This window comes from Marmota flaviventris, chromosome 15 (genome assembly GCF_047511675.1).
Source record: "Marmota flaviventris isolate mMarFla1 chromosome 15, mMarFla1.hap1, whole genome shotgun sequence".
Lineage (NCBI taxonomy): Eukaryota > Metazoa > Chordata > Mammalia > Rodentia > Sciuridae > Marmota > Marmota flaviventris.
Window position 1 is genome coordinate 755,510 of NC_092512.1, and position 19,165 is coordinate 774,674.

General features: G+C 52.4%; 3 protein-coding genes and 1 long non-coding RNA gene across 5 annotated transcripts; 1 reads left to right on the forward strand and 3 right to left on the reverse strand.

Annotated features, from left to right (window-relative positions):
- Positions 1-484: 484 nt before the first annotated feature.
- Cyc1 (cytochrome c1) lies at positions 485-2,879 on the reverse strand. 2 transcript variants are annotated; one of them, XM_071602053.1, is made up of 8 exons: positions 2,715-2,805; positions 2,239-2,380; positions 1,941-2,137; positions 1,731-1,857; positions 1,487-1,644; positions 1,244-1,404; positions 881-981; positions 485-786 (listed from the first exon to the last, which is right to left on the reverse strand). In XM_071602053.1, the coding sequence occupies exons 2-8, from the start codon at positions 2,245-2,247 to the stop codon at positions 682-684; spliced, it is 858 nt and encodes a 285-aa protein (XP_071458154.1). In that variant the 5' UTR covers positions 2,248-2,380; positions 2,715-2,805; the 3' UTR covers positions 485-681. The 2 variants fall into 2 exon arrangements, with proteins under 2 accessions (XP_071458154.1, XP_027802803.2); XM_027947002.3 differs by lacking the exon at positions 2,239-2,380 and having other exon boundaries at positions 2,715-2,879.
- Positions 2,880-10,178: 7,299 nt separating this feature from the next.
- On the reverse strand, positions 10,179-13,677 carry Gpaa1 (glycosylphosphatidylinositol anchor attachment 1). Its single transcript, XM_071602055.1, has 12 exons — positions 13,421-13,677; positions 13,039-13,218; positions 12,842-12,953; positions 12,475-12,622; positions 12,297-12,398; positions 12,012-12,208; positions 11,722-11,918; positions 11,463-11,625; positions 11,225-11,311; positions 10,895-11,085; positions 10,636-10,806; positions 10,179-10,514 (listed from the first exon to the last, which is right to left on the reverse strand). The coding sequence occupies exons 1-12, from the start codon at positions 13,492-13,494 to the stop codon at positions 10,271-10,273; spliced, it is 1,866 nt and encodes a 621-aa protein (XP_071458156.1). The 5' UTR covers positions 13,495-13,677; the 3' UTR covers positions 10,179-10,270.
- Positions 13,678-13,777: 100 nt separating this feature from the next.
- On the forward strand, positions 13,778-17,358 carry LOC139702056 (uncharacterized). Its single transcript, XR_011704630.1, has 2 exons — positions 13,778-13,936; positions 14,604-17,358. It is a non-coding gene; the product is annotated as an uncharacterized lncRNA (long non-coding RNA).
- On the reverse strand, positions 14,752-16,786 carry Exosc4 (exosome component 4). Its single transcript, XM_027951404.3, has 3 exons — positions 16,376-16,786; positions 15,258-15,464; positions 14,752-15,160 (listed from the first exon to the last, which is right to left on the reverse strand). The coding sequence occupies exons 1-3, from the start codon at positions 16,544-16,546 to the stop codon at positions 14,801-14,803; spliced, it is 738 nt and encodes a 245-aa protein (XP_027807205.1). The 5' UTR covers positions 16,547-16,786; the 3' UTR covers positions 14,752-14,800.
- Positions 17,359-19,165: the final 1,807 nt, after the last annotated feature.

Sequence of the window (19,165 nt, forward strand, 5' to 3'; positions counted from 1 at the left end):
AGCCCACTCGGCTCTCCTGTGGGCTGCCAGGTGCCATTCCATGATGAATACCTTCATACCTCCACATAAATCCTGGGTGCTACACTCAGCGTTCCAGCTGAGAGCAAGGGGATGTCCCAGGTACCCTCTTCTGCCTGTCTACTGATTTACCAATATGGCTGGCAGTCATCCCCCTCTTCTTGGCCTAGCCACTCCAGGCCTTGCCAAAGGCTCCCTGACCCTCTTGAAGTAACCAACAACCTGACACTCAGTAGTTGCTCCCAGCAGGTCTGTGAGATTCTGGGCCATAGCCAACCTGGCCAAATCTTTTTCATCCCTGTTCAGGAGACAACCTACTAAGTGCCACTACTTCCTCTCACAGCCAGTACCCTTTCTGTCCCAGATGAGGACAGGACTGGGACTTCCTGGGAGCGCTGAGGGTATGAGTCTTAGTCCCAGAGTCCTTTGCAAGACTACACTCTTGTCAGATAAAAGTCCAAATGTGTATGTTGAGAAACTTAATTTATTCCCATGATGAGGCTAAATGAAATCTGGAGCCAAGGTCCAGTCTCCTGCCCCCTCCCTCATCCCAGAGGAAGAGGGGCCGGGCCGAGTGGGCCAGGTAAGGCCTGAACAGGCCTAGGATGGCTCCTGGGCTTGAGGGTCTGTTCAGGCAAGATGGCAAGTGGATGCTGGAAAGGGTCACTTGGGTGGCCTATATGCCAGCTTTCGACTCTTCAGGACTGACCACTTATGCCGCTTCATGGCGTAGATCAAAGGCAGCAGCAAGCCCATCATCATCAACATCTGGGGACAAAACAGGCTCAGAAAAGGGGGCTAGGAAGGATCCTTCCCAACTGTTCTCCCATACTCACTGTAGCCCCCTTGCCCAATCCTTCACCTTGAGTCCCATGCGTTTGCGATGGTCATGTTCTGGCTCAGACGCCCAGCGCAGGAAAGTACACACATCCTTAGCTACCTGGGACATGGTAGCTGGAGTACCTGGGCCAAGGACACATAATGAAAATTACCTTTTGGGGCTCATGACCAACCTGGGGTAACCCTCAGTGCACTCTGTTCCATGGAGGTAGAGACTGACCTCTACCCAAGGTTTCAAAGGGACAGGACCCCACAAGACTGTGAAAATCTCCTCATGCATGCACAAAACACCCCAGCCAAGAAAGGGGCAGGATCTCTCAGGCCCAGAAATATAAGGCAAGCATCCCTGGGGGATGGGAAAGGATTCATGGTGAAGGACTCTCACCATCATCAAACTCCAAGACATCGGTGTAGATGGGAGGGGCCATGCCGATGGCCTGGCCAGGGAAGTAGGGGTTGAAATAGAGGCCTTCTCGTAGAGACACGCCAGTGGGTGGCTCACAGTACCCCGTGAGCAAGGAGAAGACATAGTCCTCACCACCATGCCTGGAACCAGATTCATGGCTTCTTAGTCCCTGACAGAAGTCAGTTCCCCTCTCCAGTTCCACCCTGTGGGCAGCCCCTTTACCTAGCTCGAACTATATAACTGAGGTCAGGGGGCAAGGCTCCATTATTGGCAGCCCTGGCAGCCTCAGGGTTGGAGTACGGTTTGGGGAAGTAGTCAGACAGCTTCCCTGGCCGCATGAACATCTCTCCATCCTCATTGGGGCCATCCTGGACCTCCACCTGCCACCAAGAGCCTCATTACAATCCTGCCATCACATCACAGTGGGAGCCCCAACCCCGAAAACTCTGTCTCCAGGGTTCCACACCTCTTCAGCTAGGGCCTTAGCTTCATCCTCAGTGTAGCACACGCCCACCAGGTGGCGGTAAGCCACGTAGTCCATGCTGTGGCAGGAAGAGCACACCTGCTTATATACCTGGAAACCCCTCCGGATGCTAAAAAGAGAAAAAGTTTTAAGGGAACTGAAGATTCCACTCCACCCAGAAACCCCAGGCCAGCAAGCCGGCCAGCTGCGCACCTGGTGTGGTCCAAGGAAGAGAGGAGGCCACGGTGAGACCACGGATAGCTGGGGGGGTGCAGCTCCAGGTCACTGGCATTCACAGCAGAATGCAGAGCCACTGCCAGCCCTGCACTACCCGCCGCCAGCATGCCCAGCGCTGACAGCATCACCTTCCGCCCGCGGGAAAGGCCAGACTTCGAGGACAAGGATACTGCCTGCAAGAGCCCCGCTCAGCGCCTGCCAGGACACCACCCGCCGGGCTGGGGATCTGACTAGGCGCCCACCTCTCCCACTCATCCACCCAGTACTGGCGCACCAGCATCATGGCCTGCGCGCTGCCCACCGCATCCCTCTCCGCTGCCGACCCCTGGGCCGGGATTTGACTCTGAGGAGGTGGTGAGGAGTGCTCTTGGATCCTGAGCCGGGAGTCAGGCCGTAGTGACCAAGGTCACCGGCAGCTGCCGAGGTCAGGCTAGAGGTTACTTCAGGAAGCGGGCCCAGTCTGGACAGCGTGCGGCGGGAGCCGTTCCAGGCACGCCCTGAGCACGAAGACCCCTGCCCCGACCCTCGCGAGCCCGCCCGCCACCCCCGTGCCAGGTCCGAGGCGCCCTGCCGCTCCGAAGCGTGCGCAAAGCTCCCGGGCTGTGCCGACCGGCAGCAAGGACCTGGCCCCAGGGGGACGTTGCGTGCGGGCCCATCTCGCCCCGCTGGCCGCGCGCGCCCGAAGCCTCCCCGCCGTGACCTTCACCGGCTGCGGGGCGCGCGAGGGCCAGGACCCGGGCCAGCGCTCACCTGAGGCGTCCGCAGGGGGAGCTGCCCAGGCCGTGCGCCGCCCAGCAGCCTCCGGGCATGTGCGCCCGGGAGGCCCGCGCCCCGAGGGCCCATCACCGCCCCGCGAAGCGAAGCCGCCGCCGCCGCCGCCATGTCGGCCCCCTTCAGCGCGGCTGACGCTCCCGTCGGCCCCTGCGGCGCCACGCGAGCTCAAACCGCGCGAGAGCGGGGCCGGGGCGGGGCCAAGAGCTGTCCGTCAGGGGCTGGGCTCCACCTCCTGGCGGTCCTCTGGTTGCCGTGGAAACCGGGGGTTGGGCGGACCGTGGGGTCTCCCATTGTCAACACCACGCCGGATTTCCACTGGGACCCCGCCCCCTTCCGCGGCCATAGCTTGTGGACCAGGAGACGCCGGCGGGCTTAAGAGTACTCCCGTCGCGCACGACGGCGGTGGGGACCCTGCCTTTCCCGCTGTGCTGGACAAACCTACGGAGACAGGACCGAGCTTGCCAAGGCAGCTCAGCGCGGGCCTCAGGCTGGCCCCCGCCTGGAAGCGGCGGGCGCAGCGCGAGGCAGAGGCCTGGGGTCAACGCCCACGCGCGCGCACTTGGCTGCTCCTGTACTTGTTCTGCTACTGTGGCCGAACAAGTGCAGGAGTTACCAGCAGAACAACCAAGGGTCCCTCGGGAAACAATCGTCAACTGAAGTTGTCCTTCTCCCCGTATAAAAGCAAGGCAAAAAACTAGCATAAGCTGTCTGAATCAGCTTTTTCAGAATTCTAGAAATTAACCAAAGGCTCCCCTACCCCCAGCATCCCAGAGAGTGTGTATTCAAGAAAATAGGTGACCAGCAGCAAAAAGTTACCTTGGTAGTTTTCCTGGTCCAGCTGTGCTCACAGTGGCAACGTTGGAACTAAGACCTCACATCCCTGTTACTGGAGGGAACAGAATGCCCCATTCTCAGACAACTGTCATTATTTTACTTGTCTGATGGATTTCTGGAAGGCCCCACTTACAAGGCTGGCTGAGCACCAACCCAGCACAAACAGCTTCCTGGGGTTGTTAGTGGACAAATGTAACTTTGCAATTACCCAAGGTGATGGATAACAGCTGGAGTTCACAATAGATTATAGATTAAACAAAAAACTTAACAGGAAAAAGCAAGGGTACAGATATGTTCACAGGGGCTTAGAAAATCCAACATACTTCCAGGAATATAGGTCACATAAATAGGACTGGGGTCTGAGGAAAAACCTGAAAAGCCTTGAGATCTCACATCTGGCTGATATTGGGGCTCCTTGTAGAGGAAAGTAAATGCTCAGGCAGAGTAGCATGCTGTCTGCTGAGTGCTGGAGTCATGCTATATCACAAAGCCACTTAGGAAGGAAAGGGAAATTCATTGTTTCCAGGTGTTTAAGGAACTCTCTGTCCAATGATTAGATGAACACTAAGGAGAGACTTTAGTAGTCACACATGACAACTCAGGCTTGAGAAAATTAGTTCAGAAAGATCACTAAATAAACACAGCTACTAGGCTGGGGTTGTGGTTCAGTAGTAGAGTGCTTGCCTTGCACATGTGAGGCTCTGGGTTCTATCCTCAGCATCACATAAAAATAAATAAACAAAATAAAGATATTGTGTCCATATATAACTAAAAAAATATTATTAAAAAAATAAACACAGCTACCACAGCAGCAGTAACAAAACCTAGAGAGAGGAATGAAATCTGATCTCCAGAATCCCCATATTATGTTTACACAGTCCTCCTTCCACCTGGCTCTCTGGGTCCTAGCTGAGAAATACAGAGCACCTTGATGCTCTGACATCATATTCTCCCTGCAGGCCTGAACCCAAGTCAGGGCCTTGAGTATTCCCAGGTGATGGTAAAGGTGTTTAAATTGTTGCTCCAAAACACTGGGAGATTGATGCTGTTGCTAAACTCACAAAAATTAGCTGAAATCCTGAGCAAAATCCATTCAGCTCTCATATAAAACGCTGTTAGGCTGGGCACGGTGGCACATGCCTGTAATCCCAGTGGCTCAGGAGGCTAAGGCAGAAGGATCATGAGTTCAAACCAGCCTCAGCAAAAGCCAGGTGCTAAGCAACTCAGTGAGACCCTGTCTCTAAATAAAATATGAGAGGGCTGCGGATGTGGCTCAGGGGTGGAGTGTCCCTGAGTTCAATCCCTGGTACCAAAAAAAAAAAAACCCCTGTTAGACTCCCTCATTGAGAATACACATGGGTAGAACACCCTTCATCTTGCTATCTATCACAAGCCCCTTCTGTGCATAAGTTCCCCTAATAAATGCTGTGAACTGCTGACATTTGGGTTTTTTCTTTGGAAAACTATGACCCCAACTATGAAAGTGTTTTTGCACAGGTGTTGCAGGAACTCCCCTACTGCCTTTTTTTTGTACTGGGGATTGAAACCAGGGGCCCTTTACCACTGAGTTACAGGTTTATTTTTTATTTTGAAACAGAGTCTAAGTTATTAAGGGCTTCACTAAGTTGCTAAGGCCTCAAACTTGAGATCCTCCTGTCTCAGCCTCACAAATTGGGATTATAGGAGTGGGCCACCAAACCTGGTTCCCTGTTGCCTCTTTTAAAATTATTCCAGTGATGGATTTGGTCAGACAAAACAATGTTATTTAAAATATTCAGTGTTTGGGCTGGGTTGTGGCTTAGTGGTAGAGCGCTTGCCTAGCATGCGTGAGGCACTGTGCTCAATTCTCAGCACCGCATATAAATAAATAAAGGTACATTGACAACTAAAAAATATTTAAAAAAAAATAAGAGGGAGTGTTGGGGCTGGAGTTGTGGCTTAGCAGTAGAGCATTCGCCCGACACAGGCAAGGTCCTGGGTTCAATCCTCAGCACCATATAAAAGTAAAATAAAGGTATTGTGTCCAACTACAACTAAAACAACAACAACAAAAAATTTTTTTAAAGAGTGAGTGTCAAATAAAGAGGCAGAATTACCTAAGGGAGTCAGAAACTGGAGTTGAAAAGTACAATATGGAAATTAAAATTTTATTTCAGGGTCTTGACAGCAGATTTAAGCAGGTGGAATAAAGGTAAATTGAAGTTAGTTAAATTGAGATTGTCTAGTGTGAGAAAAAGAAATAAAAGGACTAATAAGCCAGATGAAGTGGCCCACACCTGTAATTCCAGCTACTCAGGAGGCTTACGTAGAAGAATTAAAAGTTTGAGACCAGCCTGGGAAACTCAGTAAGACCCTGTCTCAAAAAATTTATTAAGTCAGGCTTGGTAGTGCATGCCTATAATGCCAGCAACTCGGGAGAGAGAGGCAGGAGGATCATAAGTTCAAGGGCAATTTATCAAGACCCTGTCTCTAAAACAACAACAACAAAAAGATGTATCTCAGTGGTGAACAACCTTGGGTTCAATCCCCAGCAACCAAAAATAAATAAATAAAATAAAAAGGGCAGGGATTAATTCAGTGGTAGAGTACTTGCCGAGCATGCTTCAGGTCCAGGGTTCAATCCTCAGTACCTCCCCCACCACAAACATACACACAAAAATGAACAAGACAAATGAACAGAGTCTCAAAGATCTGCAGCTCAACATTAAGTGTACCAACATATAAATGATAGTTCCAGAGTCAGAGAAGAGAAAGGGGAAGAAACAATACATAAATAATATCCTAAAACTTGCCAAACTTCATGAAGAACATGAATCTACACAGGCAGGAAGATCAAGCTCCAGGTGGTATAAACTGAAAGAGATCCATACCTAGACACATCATAAATTGTTTAGAGTGGGGCATGTGCCGCAGTCTGCCTGGGCACAAATCACGAGCCACTCAAGCAGGAACAAACTTTATTTCTGAACTCCACCAGCACACTCCACACACGCCACCCACGCCACTCCTCCAGGAACACACCACCAACCGGAACTCCCACCACCGGAACTTCACCAACCAACGGGAACTCTTCAGGAATCCCCGCGAGAGCTCAAAAGTACTGGCAAAATGCTAGGCGCCATCCCAACTTGGCTGTGGCTCTCAACAGGCAAGGTGGCACAGGCCTACAATTCCAGCAGCTCAGGAGGAGGCTCAGAGAGGAAGCTCCTAGGTTCAAAGCCAGCCTCAGCAATTTAGGGAGGCCCTAAGCAACTCAGCAAGACCCTGTGTGTAAATAAACTATAAAAAGGGGGCTGGGGATATATATCACTTGGTAAAGTGCTTGCCTTGCATGCACAAGGCCCTGGGCTCAATCCCTAGCAACACACACACACACACACACACACACACACACACGAGCTGGAGATGTGGCTCAGTGTCTAAGCACCCCTGGGTTCAATCCCTGGTACCCAAAACAAACAAATGAAAGGCAAAGATGAACCAGAGATTAGATCAGTGATAGGGCATTTGGCTAACGAACACAGGACCCTGGTTCGATCTCCAGTGCTTCTTCATACTCATACACACACACATGTGGCTAAAGGAGTGTACTTATAGTGTACTCTAGACTTAAACTAAATTTCCATCTCATCAATTTCAAGACAGTACTCAACTGATACCTTCTTAAACTTTCACTAAAAACCCAATTATCATGCATCCAAGATGTGTGTAACAAGACTAAAATGACATTCTGCTGTAAGCCTTTGACCAAGTTGTTTAACCTCTTTGATATCCACTTGCAAAATGGGGACAGTAATTATACTTGTCTGACCGTAGGGAACTCATTCCAGGCTACCCTTTCTGTTTTTGTGATTTTGGGAATGGAACCCACAGTGTCCTGCATGTCAGGCAAGCACTCTACTAGTGAATTATACCCTCAATCACCTTTGCCCCTTCAGTACCTCCCCACCCCCACCCCAGTACTGGGGGATTGAAAACAGGAGTACTGAGCTACATCCCAGTGCTTTTTTGAGATAGGATCTCCCTAAGTTGCCTAGACTGGCCTCAAATCTGTGATCGTGCTGCATCAATCAGAGTTGCTGAGATCACAGGCCCATGCCTGGTCACTTCTAAAGCCACTCAGCTGGCAATCATGAATCCTCACACATCTTTATAAATCACAGGTGGTGCACATCTGTGATCCAGTGTCTCAGGTGAATGAGGCAGAATCGTAAATTCAAGGCCAGCCTGGGAAACTTAACAAGACCCTGTCTCAAAATAAAAAATAAAGGGCTGAGGATGTAGCTCAGAAGTGCCACTGGAGGTCTGGGTATGTAGCCCAGTGAAAGAGCTCCTGTCTAGCATGTGCAAGGCTCTAGGTTTAATCCCCAGTAAAAAAGGAAAAAACAAAACTATCTATATTACTTATATATATGGAGCTGGGGTACAGTAGCTCAGTGGTACAGTACTTGCCTAGCATGAGTGAAGCCCCAAGTTGAATTTCCAGTACTGCAAGCAACACAAAACAACCCTGGCTTCAAGCTCTAGTACTTGGGGGTGGGGCAGGGGAATCTAATCATCCATAGCATAACCCAGTGATGCCTAGCTGAAGATCTGGGACTATCTTCAATCAGGAGGGCCAAAAAGAAATACCAGAGATACAAGTACTGTGACAGCCCCAAAAGACACATTTAAGACTTCACTCCCATTTTATATTTCCACTACAGATTTGTGTGTGTGTGTGTGTGTGTGTGTATGTGGCACTAGGAACTGAATCTAGGGCCTTGTGCTATAAGCAAGTATTTCTACAACTGAGCTACATCCTTAGCACTTTTTTTCCTAATTTTTAAAAAATATTTTTCATTTTTTACTTATAGTTGGACACAATGCCTTTATTTTACTTATTTTTATGTGGTGCTGAGGATCGAACCCAGGGTCTCGTGCGTGCAAGGCAAGCATTCTACCGCTGAGCCACAACCCCCTTTTTTTAGTTTTAGGACACAGTATCTTTACTTATTTTTATGTGGTGCTCAGGATCCAACCCAGTGCCTCATGCGTGTGAGGCAAGCGCTCTACCACTGAGCTCCAGGCCGGGGCCAGCACTTTCTTATTATCCAGACTGGCCCCACATTGCTGATTCTCCTGCTCTGCTCTCCTAGTAACTGTTAGCTGGCATTACAGGTATGCACCACACACCCAGACTGTTTCTTGAAGAGGAAGCAGCACCAGCCTTTTCTTTTCCTTTTTGTTTTTTAGTACATTCTAGAGTTCCCTCTCAATAGAGGAATAATTCATGATTCTGCTGGGATGTATCCACAGCACAAGTAGGTTGATCTTTCAGTTTTCTTCCCACCTATATGTGTCATGGTTCAATTTCCATTTATGCTTTAAGAGACTGCCATTGCCCAGTTAATAACAACTGAGGCCAAAGACCTGTTAAAACACCAGGAAGGGAATTTTCTATCACACAACTGCTCACAAAGATACATAAAGGACTGAATCTCCCTGTAGCAGAGGAGAGCCTAGGATGCTTCCCTGGGAGGTACTCCTAGGAAAATGAGAGGATTGGGTTGGAGGCCACAGGTCTCTACCTGGCCTTAGTCCTTTGGAGATTCTGGCCTTGGAAACAAGGGGCCAAAGACGCAAGTCAGTGACGAGGCCACCCGTCACAGTGAGGTTTCCCCACTCCTCATTGCACACAGGGTATAGACACGTTCCCAACAAGGGGATCAGCAGCTTCCTCTGGAGGACTCAGAGAGAAACTCTTCAGGGTCTGATTCCCACTTGTGGAGCTGAGACAACAAGCCCCAGGGTAGAGAAGCCTCCCCAGGGAAGTCTAGGTCCTACCACAGAGGAAGAGGAGCCCTGAGGGTGGGGTACAGGCAGGGTGCTCCCCTCAAGATCTTCCAGATCACATGCTGCTCAGGGACATGAAACTGAGGGGTGGTTGGCCCTGAGCTGACTAGATGGATCCTTCCACTTCTCTAGGCAAGGTAGCCACGCCCACTTTCTAAAGATGCCTGCATGTGGCTGTGTCTGGTCAAGTACTTTTGTCTTTCCCTGACATTTCTCCAGCCTCAGCACCACATGGCCCCGAGTTCACCAAAGGGCCACACTCTTTTCCTCCAGGATGGACTCTGAAGTTCCTTTTAGGGTCTTAGTACAATAATCTGCTTCTCTGTGCTACCTGTCAGGGCCTTCCCACTTTGGGGCCCCATCCCCCATAGCCTGTTGCTCCTGGGTACTGGCTGGGCTTCAGATTGTTTCTGCCAAACTATGCTGCTGCCCTGCTCCTGGTAGGCACCTTACTTAGGTTGCTTCAACAGTGTTCATATAAAGCCCATATGCTCTGGCCTTGGTTGGGCACATGGCCTGAACCCTGAGCCTCCTCCTAGGACTCCAACCCCTTTGCCCACTTAGCCCCAGCATTGAAGATGGCAAGGTGTGGTCTCTGGGTGCTCCTGCTCCCATCAGGCTCCCAAGAATTTCCTCATCCCAGCTTTGTTCCTGGCCCTGCAGTGACTGTTGATTCATAGAGCACAATGGGCTGGACGTATCTTCCCGGGGCCGAGGTGTGTGAGAATGGGTTCCCCACAAGGCCAATGGGCCAGAAGCCCAAACAACAGCTGAAACAGACACTTGTTTATTTCCCAGGGAGGAGGAAAAATGGTGAGGGCTTGGAGAGCCCTGCCCCAGCCTTTGTGCCCAGGTAGCAGACCTCACTTCCAGAAGAGCACATTCCAGAAGAGCAGCCAACAAGGGTACAGGCCCAAGGAGAGCAGTGGGAAGAGCAAGGCACCATAGGTGTGGTGCTCCAGCACGCCCTGGGCCAGTGCCACGAGGAAAAGCTGCCACCCCTCAGCAAGTGACAGCGGTGCCTCCTGTAGCTCCCGCCACAGGAACAGGCTGCCCAGGAGCATGGCTGCTGGGCTTGTCAGCACCAGTAGGGCAGCATAGAGTGGCCTGGGTGGAGAGGCATCGTCAGGGTATGTTCCACAGATGGTGGGGACAGAGAACAGAATGACCAAGGACTCTGGGTGAAGGGCACAGGCACTGGGGGAGGTGGGGGCTGATGAATACATACCGAGGCCCATAGGGTCTGGTGAGTGCAGCAGCAGGTACCATGGTGGCAGCTAGCAGGAAACCCAGGGAGAAGTTGGTGAGGGTGATGCAACCTAGCTGTAGTGCTAGGTAGATCAGAGCCACCAGTTTCAGTGCCATCCATCCCCTGTCTGAGGCCTGTGTGCTCATTACCCTAAAAGGCAAAAGGCTCAGAGGAAGCCCAAGAACTGCCTACATGTCCAGGGGGGCCCTGTGCCACCTGCCCAAGCCTAGTCACTCACCGGTGGGTGTTGTGAGGAAGAGCCAGGCCAGCTGCATAAATTGCCAGCAGTGTCAGCACCACGGCCTCAGCCTCAGCCACTGGGAAGTGTTGGGCGGCCACATGTTGACCCAACACAGGCAGGATGTAGAGGGCCAGGCCCATGGTCTGAGAGATCAGCAGGGGTGCTACAAGCGAGGCCAGCCCCACACCCTGCAGGGTATAGTATACGGGCACCTTGAGATAGGCCCTGGGGCCAGAAAACCACTATTCCAGCTGAGGTTGAGTGGCAGTAGAAGACACTACTCAGGATCCTAGAAGCCCACCCAACAGCAGATAGGGGCATCATCACCTGTGCTGGGGGAAGTTGGGTACTCGGTCCAGGAGCACCCCCAGCCTCTTCAGAGCCCACTCCAGCTTCATGCAACTGCATCCACAGCTCCAGAGCATGGCCCAAGTCAAGGACCTCAATGACAGTGTGATGAGATCTGCCAGGTGGGGAACCCAGGACTTTCCCACCCCAATCCCAGAGTAGGATGATGCAGAGTTGAGGGGCTCCAAGGCTGTCCATGAGTGAATAGTTGGGGGACAGAGGATATCTTGAGACCAAGGACCAGGAGCAAGAAGCCAGCAGCAGGCATGTAGAGACCAATGGAGACAAAGCGAGATAGAGCAGGAAGCAGGTAGAAGAAGAATGACTGGTGTAGGCGCTCCAGCAGGTGGTTGAGCTTTCGGAACATGCCCTCCAGAGCCCTGTCAGGTGCATAGCAGGACAAAGTCAGTCACTCCCTCCGTGTACCAGTTGGACACTTCCCTGAGAACGCAAAGAGGGAATCAGAGGCTACTTACTTGCCAACAGCCACCAAGTCATACTTGTACTGCCGGAAGCTATTGATGCCCCGAAGGGTCAGGGCCTCTACCCGGTACCGCAGAAAGAGGCCATGAGGGCCATGGGGGCGGCCAGAGGCCTGCCGCAGAACCATCAGCAGCAGTGTCTGCAGGCCCTGCAATGGCCCATCCAGCGTTGTCCAATCCTGGAGCTGAAGCTTTGGAGGGATGGTGAGAGGGCAGAGTAGGGATGGGAACAGGATTAGATAAACCCCTCACCAAAGGCCCTATACCTCAGCAAGTGGTCAAACCTTGCCCTGAAGTGTGCATAGCAGCCCCCCTTTCTGGCAGAAGGTCTGGAAAAGGTTGAGCAGGTCAAGGTTGGGCAGCTGTCCATTGAGACCCTCCACAGTCACATCAAGGCTGGTAACCACATCACTGCTCAACTCCAGGGCCACAGCTGCCTGAATGGCTCCAGCCCGGCCCTGCAATGGGGATGACTGCATGCCTGTAGGGGCAAGCAAATAAACACCAGAGGAGACACTGGTGAGAACAGTTGACCCCAAGAGAGACCAGGAGAAGACAAGAGCACCTACCAGTTACATTAACGTCGTGGTAGGCTTCAAGCCAAGCCTCAGTGCCCAGAAGATCATGTTCTGTCACCAGAAAGATGATATCTTTGGCCCAGTAAATCTGCCCTGGAGGTCAGACATAAGGTAAGCAGGACTGAAGCACTGGCCAAACCCTCCCTGGGCAGCAGCCCTGGAGTCTCACCTCGGAAATGGGCAGCAAGTGCCAGCAGCAGTCCAACAGCCTGGCTATTGGTGGAGTCAGAGTTACAGGGTACAGTGAGCACCAGAGACTCGGTGCTGGCAGCACGTGGGGCCCGTAGGATGCCATACACGTTGGTGCCTGATACCATCTGTACAATGCATTGGTGAAGGAGCCTCAGAGCAACCCTAGTATGTAGAAAGTCAAAGCCTCCACCACCACCTTTCCTTGGCCCTACAATCTGCAAAGCAGGGATTTCCCTGGCCCCAGATCATCCCTCCCATTAGGATTCTTGGCCCCAGGTGACCCCTTCACAGCGCTTTTCTATCCCAAGCACCCTCACCCCCTCACCCCCACCCTTCCTCAATACATAGCGCTCGTGGGTCTCATCCGGGAAGGGCAGTTTCCGAGAGAAACTCTGCGTGTAGACCTCCAGCCCTACTGTACGCATCGTCCGCTGCAGCCAGGCCACTGGTAGAGCCCTGGAGACACAAAGACAGCCTCTGAACGGAGCTCCCTGGCCTTGGCCACCACTACTTTTCCCATACCCGCTGCTCTGCGGCTCACCCCGACTTCCTGCGGTGGGCAGCGAAATCGCGGGCAAAGCCCCGGGCACGGTCTCCGCCCACAAACTGCTCCTCCACCATGGTGGATCCCATGGCGTTCTCCGACATGTAAGTACGCTGGGTCAACGGCGGGAAGGCCAGAGCCAAGAACCAGGCGATGCCCGCCACGTAGCTCAGCACGCTGCGAGGGGTCAGAGGGAGCAGCCGGAGCGTTAGCGTGATCTGGGACGCCGACTGTGGCCACCAGCTCCAAACCAGGGACCGAACGGGCAGGTGTGAGGGGCCTGGAAACCTAGACTCCGGGTCCCCGCATCCCCCGCGGGAAGTGGACCGAAGGAGAAGGGCGCGAGCAGCGCAGGGACCCCAGCCCAGCCCACCCTCACCAGAGCGGCGCGTTGAGGCGCAGCACGAGACGGGCGAGCGCGCGCCGGCGCACGGGGTCCGACAGGAGGCCCATGGCGGGAGGGCGACGCGGGACCCTGCTCTCGCAGCCAGCTCCAGCCGCGGAGCGCAAGTTGCTCCTGTCAGACCCCGAACCTAAACCCAGCCGCACTTCCGGTCCCACTGAAATTCGCGCCACTGCGCGTGCGCAAAGCAGAACCTTTCTCCAGCTCGGCTGCTGGAGGCCCTAGGGTTGCAGGGAGCCGGAACCTGTGCGACTGGAGTCTGGTCTCCGGGATCGGCATCCGGAAGGGCTGGACCGACCCTGCGCAGTACCAGCAGGGAGCCGGAACCTGTGCGACTGGAGTCTGGTCTCCGGGATCGGCCTCCGGAAGGGCTGGACCGGCCCTGCGCAGTACCAGCAGGGAGCAGAGACAAGGCCGACACCAGGGTATCGGGAGCAGTGATAAAGCTCCCGTTGGAAGGCTCACAGAAGTCGGAGACGATTGTCAGGGAAGGTAGGTGGAGGTGCTCAGAGCACCACGCCTGCCACAGAGGCTGTGAATGACTACAGTGTGGACTGAGGTTCAGGCGTTTAAGAATCATTCTTATGGATGTCAGTCACTGAAAATGAAATCACGAGGCTGTGAATGACTACAGTGTGGACTGAGGTTCAGGCGTTTAAGAATCATTCTTATGGATGTCAGTCACTGAAAATGAAATCACAGTGGTGTCACATGGGTTCTGAACTAAGGTCTTCATGGGTAGATAGAAGACCCACAGGGAAGATGCAAATCTACTAGTAAGACAGGCCTGTGTATATGGAGTAGCTAGTAAGGAGCGTACTGTTTTGTCCAGGCCAGCAAGTCCCTGGCATAGTAGGAGAGTTGGTGGCCAACGCAGGCGGTGGATGAAGGGGAGCTTGCTGAAGGGGGTACAATTTTAGGCTGGGGAAAATGTCGAAACTCAGGAGAAAAGATCAAGTGAGCAGAGGAGTCTCCTGTAGTTTAGAGCCCAAGGTAAGCAGTAGGAAAAGGCCCAAGGTGCTCCTAGGGGGAGGCATTGGCCCTACCTATAGCCAGTCAAGGTTTCTTTTAATCCTTGTACTCAGGTTCTGGAGGGACTGGACTGAGGATGGCAAACTCCTTGGTCTGAGGCTTGATTTTTCTCACCTCTCACCAACAGATTGCTTTCTCCACCCAGATACCCCTACACCACCTATCCTTCTGGAGGTTTGAGTCCTGAGGCCACAAGAGATATAGTTCATGTGTGGAGTTGGCTCCCCAGTCATTCCCCAGAGTCAAACTGTTTGCAAGTGCTATACAGCAAAGAGTGATGAGCAGAGGAGCAGGACTTTATTCTGGACAAAAGTGGCTGGGTGTTCAGTCCCCCAGCAAGATAGATGCCTCACGCACATGCTGCCGTACCACATGGTCCAACAAGGTGTGCACATCTCTAGCTGCTTGGGCAGCGGCCTCAAGCACCTGCTCCAAGTGGTCCTCATGCAGCCGGGCATCCATTTCAAGCAGTGCGATCTGGCCTGAGGCTGGCAGCAGGGCCAGGGCTAGTTGGGGACCACCAGCTGCTTCCTCCACATGGCTGAGGTCTGCCAGGGCTGTGCCTTCCACAAAACCAGCTGAACATGCGCACACAAAGTCCCGCATGGGTATCCCAGCATCCAACACTGCCAGCGTGGCGGCATTCACACAAGCTGCGTAGGTTCCACCATCAGCCTGCAGTACCTGCAAGGACCCCCCCACGCTGTTATCAGTCCATTAAACTGCCATCCCACCCTCCAGTTCCCTTCCCTCAGTGGGTTGAAAACTGCAGCCAGCTCACCTGCACATAGATGTCAATCTGGGATCGTGGGTGCAGCTGAGTAAGAATGGCTGCCTCAAAAGTCTGGCGCAGCTGTAGGCCCATCTCACAGGACTTACGGTCTCCATGTGGCCTCCGCTTGCGCTCACCTGTGCTGAAGGTTGCTGAACTATATTGACAGTTCACCAGAGCCCGGTCAGGCAGGGCTCGAGACCTGGAACCCCGGATCTAGAAGAGAAAGGATGCATAAGTCAAGCCTACTCTCCCAGCTCACACTCCCTAGTCCTTTCAACCTCCTTCTCAAGAGAGTGGCAGCAACCTTATCTCCAAAACATCCAAGGGAGATCCATTTGTCAGTCTAGGCCATCATCACCTCTGGCGTGCATGCCTCACTTCATTTCCTCCCAACTCCTCTAAGTGGTGGCCACAGTATGTTTAAAAACATCAAGCCGATTCTGTCTCACCACACACTCACATTCTACTTACCTACCAAAGGCTTCTGTTATACGGGAAATAAAATCCCAAATCCTTTCCCCAGTCTACAAAGCCCTAGTCCTCACCTCCCTGGAAACCGTTATTTGGAATTATCTCCTCTCCCTCCACAGTCATTCTTTCGGCTTTGCAGAAGTGCCATGTTTGTTTCTACCCATTGCCTTCATCCTGGCTTCTTTCATCTAGAAAACTGGGCTCCCACATTAATTTGCTAAGCAATTAAAAATTATCTCTGCGTTGGGGAGGCACTGTTATAGCGTAGAACGTAGCAATAAAATCAGAGAGTTTTATTTAAAGTCGCTGCTCTCAGAGAGTTTATGTTCCCGTGGAAAGACAAACGGGTAAGATTAAGTAGAGCTGACGTTCGGGTGGTAGACACAAAGGCAACAGAGCGTGTTGTGGCCTGGAGCGGCAGCATCCCAAACATGACGCCGGAGGAGAACAGCGGGGAAGTGACCGAATGGGCGAGAGCCTGGCACGATGAGGAACCCGACAAGGGAGAGCAGGGCGCAGGAGAGAGACAGGACATACCCAGAGATGCACCTTAAGAACTTGGGCATTTACTCAGCCGATATGCGGCTTCGAGCATTCGTTGCGTAAACGGGAGGCGCGACCGCGACCCCGCCGATCCCGCGCGGCCCACTCGCCTCGTGCGGCCCGTAGACCACTGCCAGCGCCTTGGTGTTGCCCTGCTCGATGTAGGCCGAGCCGTCGGCCTGCGCGAACACGCCCATGCGCGCCTGGATCTTGCGCAGCTCCCCGGCACGACGACCGTCCACCCGGTAACCCTGGTCAGACAGGAGCTCCAGCCCCGCCATGTCGCCGGCCCAGCTCTCGGTCTCGTGGAGAACACTGCACCCTGAGACCCAGGCTTGGCAGACCCAGTTTCCGGCGGTCCGGCCCCCTTCCGGGCCCGGGGACTACGGACTCCTTCCGGGCCCGGTCTTCTTCCGGGCCTGGGGACTAGGACTCCCGGCTGTCCGGCCTCCTTCCGGGCCTAGGGACTACGACTTCCGGAAGTTTTGGCTTCCTTTCGGCCTAGGCAACGAAGGCTCCCGCGACCCTGCTTTCCCCTCTCCGACCGGGGGAGGGCGGAGCTCTCCGGTGCGCTCCGGTGCGCCCCAGCTCTGCCCTTGGCCGGCTGGCCTCTGGAGCCGACTTCCTGGTTCGCCCGTGGGCCGGGGCGGTGCTTTTGTGTGTCGGGTGTTTGCGGGGCCGCAGTGCAGGCGTTCATTCCAGCTGGGACATTTTTCCGTTCTCTTACTGTTGTATTCATTTTTTTTCCCCCAGGGGTTGAACCTGGGGAGGCTCCACCTGAGCTAGATTCCCATTTCCCCACCCCAACCTCGTCGGGATCCACGCGTGCTAGGCAAGTGCTGTCCCGTGAGCCGCACCCCAGCCCGAGGCAGGTCTTACAGAGTTGCTAAGGCTGGCCTGGAATTTGTGATCCTGCCCCAGCGTCGGGGGTAGCAGGACTAGGATGTAGGCTCCACAGCGAGCTAGACACGCTTTTTGTCACACACATGTGTGATCAGATTTTCTGTAAAGCAGTCTGATTTTCCCTTTTCACTTGGTTCTTCTGTCGTCCACCTTAACACAATAAACTGTCCTTTCTGTGGTTTCCTCCATAGCCTGACTTCGAACAAATCCTGGACAAACACAACTTAGACATCGGCTTTGGGAACTCTGATTAGTTTTTTAAATACCATTTCATAGGCAATTATTTTGTGGTTTTTGAAGGGTTATGGAAAATAATATTCCTACAAGATAGTGCTCCCCCCTCAAAAAAAAAGGAGGGACAGTGTGACTCAGAGGAGGAAGGGGAAAGTTCAAATCCTGATACACACACACGCACACACATTTCAGCCAAATATTAAACCTCTCCCAATACATCCTTTCCCAGTAATAATGGGCCCTGAGCAAACTTTGGTCCTTTCCCAGGCTCATCCCCAGCATCTCCACCAAAATCATTTACCCCTTCCCAGGCCCAGTGGGTCCTGAAGGCAGGAGGCAAATACTGAAATGCTGGGCCCTGGACTTTGACCCTTTCCCATTGCAGATGAGTCCTGAAGGAGAAAAGGAACAGTGACCCTTTAGGTAACGGTGGGTCCCAGAGGAAGGAAGATAAGAAGTGAACACAGCTCTGAGCTTTTCCCAGTGACAGTGAGTTTCAGACTTTTCACAACTGCTTTCCTGAGTTAAAATCTTAACCTGAACCACGAGGTCCCCAAGTGTCCAGACAGCATGCTCGCAGTGTCCAGTGATTAATTCACCCTCACCATAAACTCTAAAGCCTAGACTCCTTCTCTTACCTGGGGGTCATTCCTATACCCAGAAAATGAATCCCTCCTGTGCTGATGGATTGACTTCGCTGCAGACAGGAAAGCGTGCTGATCTGAGGTTTGCTTCCCGTCTCCTGCCTGCATCATTTGTGGGCCATGCACTTACATTTTTCACCGGAAAAAAAAAATGCTGGGCAAGGTAGCACATGCCTATAATCCCAGCAGTTCTGGAGGCTGAGGCAGGCGGATCACAAATTCAAAGCCAACCTCAGCAACTCAGTAAGACCCTGTCTCAAAATAAATTTTAAAAGGGGGAAGGAGGTTGGGATTGTGGCTTAGTGCCTAAACTCCCCTGTTACACACACACACACACACACACACACACACACACAGCCTTATGAAATTCCTCCCAAGTAATCTTTCAGAGTTAATAATTTTTTGTTGGCTGCTTGATACCCAAAAGTGGGGTGGTATTTCCACTACTGCTCAATGGTAGACAATTGGCTTATATTTCAGAGATGGAGTCCCAGGAGCAGAATTTCTGAGTGCAGGCTCTAAGTATGAGAGTAAGTTCCTTCATCCTTCCTTTGCCCCAAAGAGTAAATTACACTTTTTAGAATAAAACTTTCCAACCTACACAGCATGATTGACAGCATGTTATTACTCTTATTTCTAGTTCTGGTGATTTCAGCCTCCCCTGACAGTCTCATCCAATGGAAAGAAGGAAAGCTGGAGGGGCTCTCCTCCCTTGAGGTCAATGTCATCAGCAAGAACCCCTTCCCCCATCCTGAGGTGCATTATCCAGCCCCTCCTCAATGCTTAGAAGCCAAGTCTCCTGCTCCAAATCTGAAAGTGGAAAGATTAACTGAATGGGTTGCAGAGGAAGAGGCCCTGAGGTGTCCTAATGAGATGGGACCATCATAGGGACAAAGGACAAATGCATTTCTGGGCTTTGACTTCTGGCCTGACTCAAACCCCAAGAGGCTTGGAGTGTGCCACCCTCAAGAAGATCAGTTTTGCAGGATTGAGGTCAGGTTGCCTGGAATGTGTTCTCTTGAGCAGCTTCAGAAACTTATCTATCTTTAGCACAGGGCAAAATTCTTTTTTTTAGAGAGAGAGAGAATTTTAATATTTATTTTTTAGTTTTCGGCGGAC

What these genes read in the sequence shown, in the direction of transcription:
- Cyc1 (XM_027947002.3), bottom strand. Translation starts at nt 2,846, where the DNA reads ATGGCGGCGGCGGCGGCGGCTTCGCTTCGCGGGGCGGTGATGGGCCCT. An exon ending in TCCCCCTGCGGACGCCTCAG is followed by an intron (nt 2,138 to 2,714) that starts GTGAGCGCTGGC and finishes GGGCTCTTGCAG; the next exon opens with GCAGTATCCTTGTCCTCGAA. An exon ending in TCTTCCTTGGACCACACCAG is followed by an intron (nt 1,858 to 1,940) that starts GTGCGCAGCTGG and finishes TTCTCTTTTTAG; the next exon opens with CATCCGGAGGGGTTTCCAGG.
- Gpaa1 (XM_071602055.1), bottom strand. Translation starts at nt 13,494, where the DNA reads ATGGGCCTCCTGTCGGACCCCGTGCGCCGGCGCGCGCTCGCCCGTCTC. An exon ending in CCACGACGTTAATGTAACTG is followed by an intron (nt 12,209 to 12,296) that starts GTAGGTGCTCTT and finishes TTGCCCCTACAG; the next exon opens with GCATGCAGTCATCCCCATTG. An exon ending in ACCAGACCCTATGGGCCTCG is followed by an intron (nt 10,515 to 10,635) that starts GTATGTATTCAT and finishes CTCTCCACCCAG; the next exon opens with GCCACTCTATGCTGCCCTAC.
- Exosc4 (XM_027951404.3), bottom strand. Translation starts at nt 16,546, where the DNA reads ATGGCGGGGCTGGAGCTCCTGTCTGACCAGGGTTACCGGGTGGACGGT. An exon ending in TGGTCTACGGGCCGCACGAG is followed by an intron (nt 15,465 to 16,375) that starts GCGAGTGGGCCG and finishes TTTCTCTTCTAG; the next exon opens with ATCCGGGGTTCCAGGTCTCG. An exon ending in AGATTGACATCTATGTGCAG is followed by an intron (nt 15,161 to 15,257) that starts GTGAGCTGGCTG and finishes GGGTCCTTGCAG; the next exon opens with GTACTGCAGGCTGATGGTGG.